Source organism: Nicotiana attenuata, unplaced genomic scaffold, assembly GCF_001879085.1.
Source record: "Nicotiana attenuata strain UT unplaced genomic scaffold, NIATTr2, whole genome shotgun sequence".
In the NCBI taxonomy this organism is placed as follows: Eukaryota; Viridiplantae; Streptophyta; class Magnoliopsida; order Solanales; family Solanaceae; genus Nicotiana; species Nicotiana attenuata.
This window is the reverse complement of record NW_017671743.1, coordinates 84,922-87,897: the sequence shown is the minus strand read 5'-3', so window position 1 is coordinate 87,897 and position 2,976 is coordinate 84,922. Positions and strand designations below refer to the sequence as shown.

The 2,976-nt window shown below is 35.1% G+C and overlaps 1 protein-coding gene across 1 annotated transcript; it reads right to left on the bottom strand.

Moving 5' to 3' along the window:
- Positions 1-2,464, bottom strand: LOC109209972 (pentatricopeptide repeat-containing protein At3g53700, chloroplastic-like). Its single transcript, XM_019373339.1, has 2 exons — positions 1,685-2,464; positions 1-639 (listed from the first exon to the last, which is right to left on the bottom strand). Exons 1-2 carry the CDS (start codon positions 2,462-2,464, stop codon positions 1-3), a joined length of 1,419 nt encoding a protein of 472 aa, XP_019228884.1.
- Positions 2,465-2,976: the final 512 nt, after the last annotated feature.

Here is a 2,976-nt window from a genome sequence, read left to right as displayed (position 1 = left end):
TTATTTCTGCACCTCATTGCCTACACGATCAGCCAAAATCCCACTGGTCTCAGCCCCAGTTTTTTTAGCTATTTCCTGCTGAGAAACAGCCCGCTCATTACCAATAGTAGCACCCTCAATTTGTGCAGCTGTTCCCAATGCTGTATATATTCTTGACAATATTGTGGTAGTAGGTATGTCTTTCAAACTATTATCCTGTTCAGCACCTCTTTTCTCTTCAAGAAATTGCCCAGCTTTTGTTTGAACTACAGCTGCCTTAGGAACATCTTTAACAGCTCCCTTATTATCTGTAGCAGCAACTCGATCAGTTGTGGCAGTCTGAAAAGCCACATGTTCCACTCGATTCATAACAGCTCGATCTTCATCAACTTTTGCTGAGATTTCAACCATAGGATTCCCAATTTTAACAACCTGATCAGTCCCCTTCATCATCAATATATCCCTAGCCAAACTGACTGCATTGGAAACTCTAGCTAGAGATCGATCAACTGGAATATTATCACGACTTGATGCAGTCACACACTTTGAAGCATCTCCTACAGGAACAACTGGATCCCTACTTCCTCCATTTTTTCCAACTTGCACAGCATGTCTAACACCTGTAGCATCTGTTCCTTTACTCAAATCATGACACACCTCCTACCTGAAAAAAATTTACTCCGCACAATTTTTTTTTTTGATTTTTCTGTTCAGGAAAGGTAATTTGAATATTTGTTTTTGCTTACAATAAACCTAAGTATGAAGATAATGTATGTGTTAATATTATCATAATGTTTGTCTCTTTTTTAAGTAATGATTTGTCTATATGGTTTAGGTTTCTGGTTTATTAAAATTGATTGTTCAGTTATTCTGTTTATTCTTGTTTTGTACTTCCGATAGCCCGTGTTATTCTTTGTTTTTATTTTGTTTGTACCATTGGATTTTTTTCCTTTTTACATATATAGTCTTGTTTCCAGTAAATTAAATAGCACATTGTGTCTTTTCTTGTTCCTTTTTTCTCTTGTCTGGTGTTAAGTAGAGTAATAACTGATAATCGATAAAAAAAGACTTTAATCTATCTCCTAAGAGTCAGACACTATGGAGCCTCAAAATAGTACTAAACTAGTTACTTTGCTTTGTCATTAGTAAAAAAAACATCATCTTAAAACAAAGGAACTTTCATAGAATGTAGATATAGAAACTGAAGATTAAGAGTACAAAAATAAACTAGAAACTGGTGTTCCAATACCAAATAATAGTTTAATGTGCATTTCTTACTGTTTTTAATTTGTTCCCAGTCCTTAAAATATAGTGCATTTTTATTGTTGAAATGACTTCTTTGAGCTATATAATCATGTTAATATCTCATCTATAACTACATTTTTTCTACAACTACCATTTAGGTTATTTTCTCTTTTGTACTAAATTATTTTTAGCTATTATTGTAATTGCAGAAAAGAAAAAAAATTCCTTGGACAGTCATGGACAAGCCTAGAAGTAAGAAATGGATGTATTATGATAGAGTCAGTAAAGAATATTTGGATGGGGTAGAGAATTTTCTAAACTATGCCTTTCGTGAAAGAGAAACAATTTCATGTCCTTGTTCACAGTGTGTGCTATACTATCAAGTAAATCGGGCAACTGCATATGATCATCTTGTGGTTAATGGTGTTAGGCCACCGAATGGCTAGCCTAGTGCACAAACGTTTCGAGTTAGGACTTCCATGGTAATGTAGTCAGGATTACATGCATTTTCAGTCATTTGGTCCATTATTTCAAATGCCTTTTCCACCCAATTCCTCTCCTGAAGGCCTTTAAATATGGCATTGTATGTGATAGTATTTGGTCTTACCCTTTTGTCCTTCATATCACCCAACAAAGAAATACCAGTTTCTACTTTGTCACTCTTGCAGAGAGCGTCGATCAAAGTATTGTATATGACAGTGTTTGGTGGCACATTTGTAGAAGAACACATATTCTGGAATATTTTTATAGCTTCATCAACATTTCCAGCTAAACAATATGCATGAATTAGTGCTCCATATGTAACAACATTAGGAAAATAACCATCATCAATCATCCTCTTCATAACTCTATGGGCAGTTGCAAATTGCTCCTTCTGGCTGAAATATGATATCAAAGTGTTGTAGGTGTAGCGATCAGGTTTCCCATGCTTGCACATTCCATCAACCAAAGTATTCAGAGTAATCACATTTGGCACTACCCCGCCCTTTTTCATCTGGTCAAAAAGCTCGTATGACCTCTCAATCTCGCCTGCTTTGCAGAAACCATCTATCAAGCAATTATAGGTAACGGTATTAGGTTCATATCCACTCTCCAGCCTCATATTTCCCATCAACTTAAACCCTTCTTCTTGCCTCCCTACCTTACAAAGCCCATCAATCAATGTATTGTAGAGAACAAGGTCTGGCTTAACAAGAATGCCATCACTTTCACTGCCTCCCATCTTCTCAAACACCTGCATTGCCTCATCGACCTTGTAACTTTTGCATAAATGATTGATGAGAATCCCAAATGTCACAACATCTGGTTTACATGTATATATTCCTTTGCCTCGCTATTTGTCCAGAATTGGTGTACATGTATATATTCCTTTGCCTCTCTATTTGTCCAGAATTGGTGTACATGTATATATTCATTTGCCTCTCTATTTGTCCAGAACTGGTGTACATGTATGTGCCTGTACGAGTTATTGTATTTTAGATAGGACTATCATCTAAATGATAGAAATAGTAAATGAGTAAAAGGAGATTCATTTTTCACATTACTTATTTTGTTATTTCAGGTTAAACAGTATGATGTGAAAGATTTCAGTACGAGGAAGATTTGCAGAATTGTTTGAGGGCTTCTACTCTTTTGTTATTATGAATATTATATAGAATTAGCACTAACATAGGTCATTTTGTTTGAACAATGTAATTTTATCTTACATGTCGTTGATACAGTAGTAAGAATTAATACTTTCTTTTATTTTTC

Bases quoted from the DNA above. Each gene is read 5' to 3' on its own strand.
- LOC109209972 (XM_019373339.1), bottom strand. From the start codon at position 2,464: ATGCAGGTGTTTGAGAAGATGGGAGGCAGTGAAAGTGATGGCATTCTT. The intron at 640-1,684 runs GTTTGTGCACTA...TTTTTCAGGTAG, and splicing joins TGGAAGTCCTAACTCGAAAC to GAGGTGTGTCATGATTTGAG.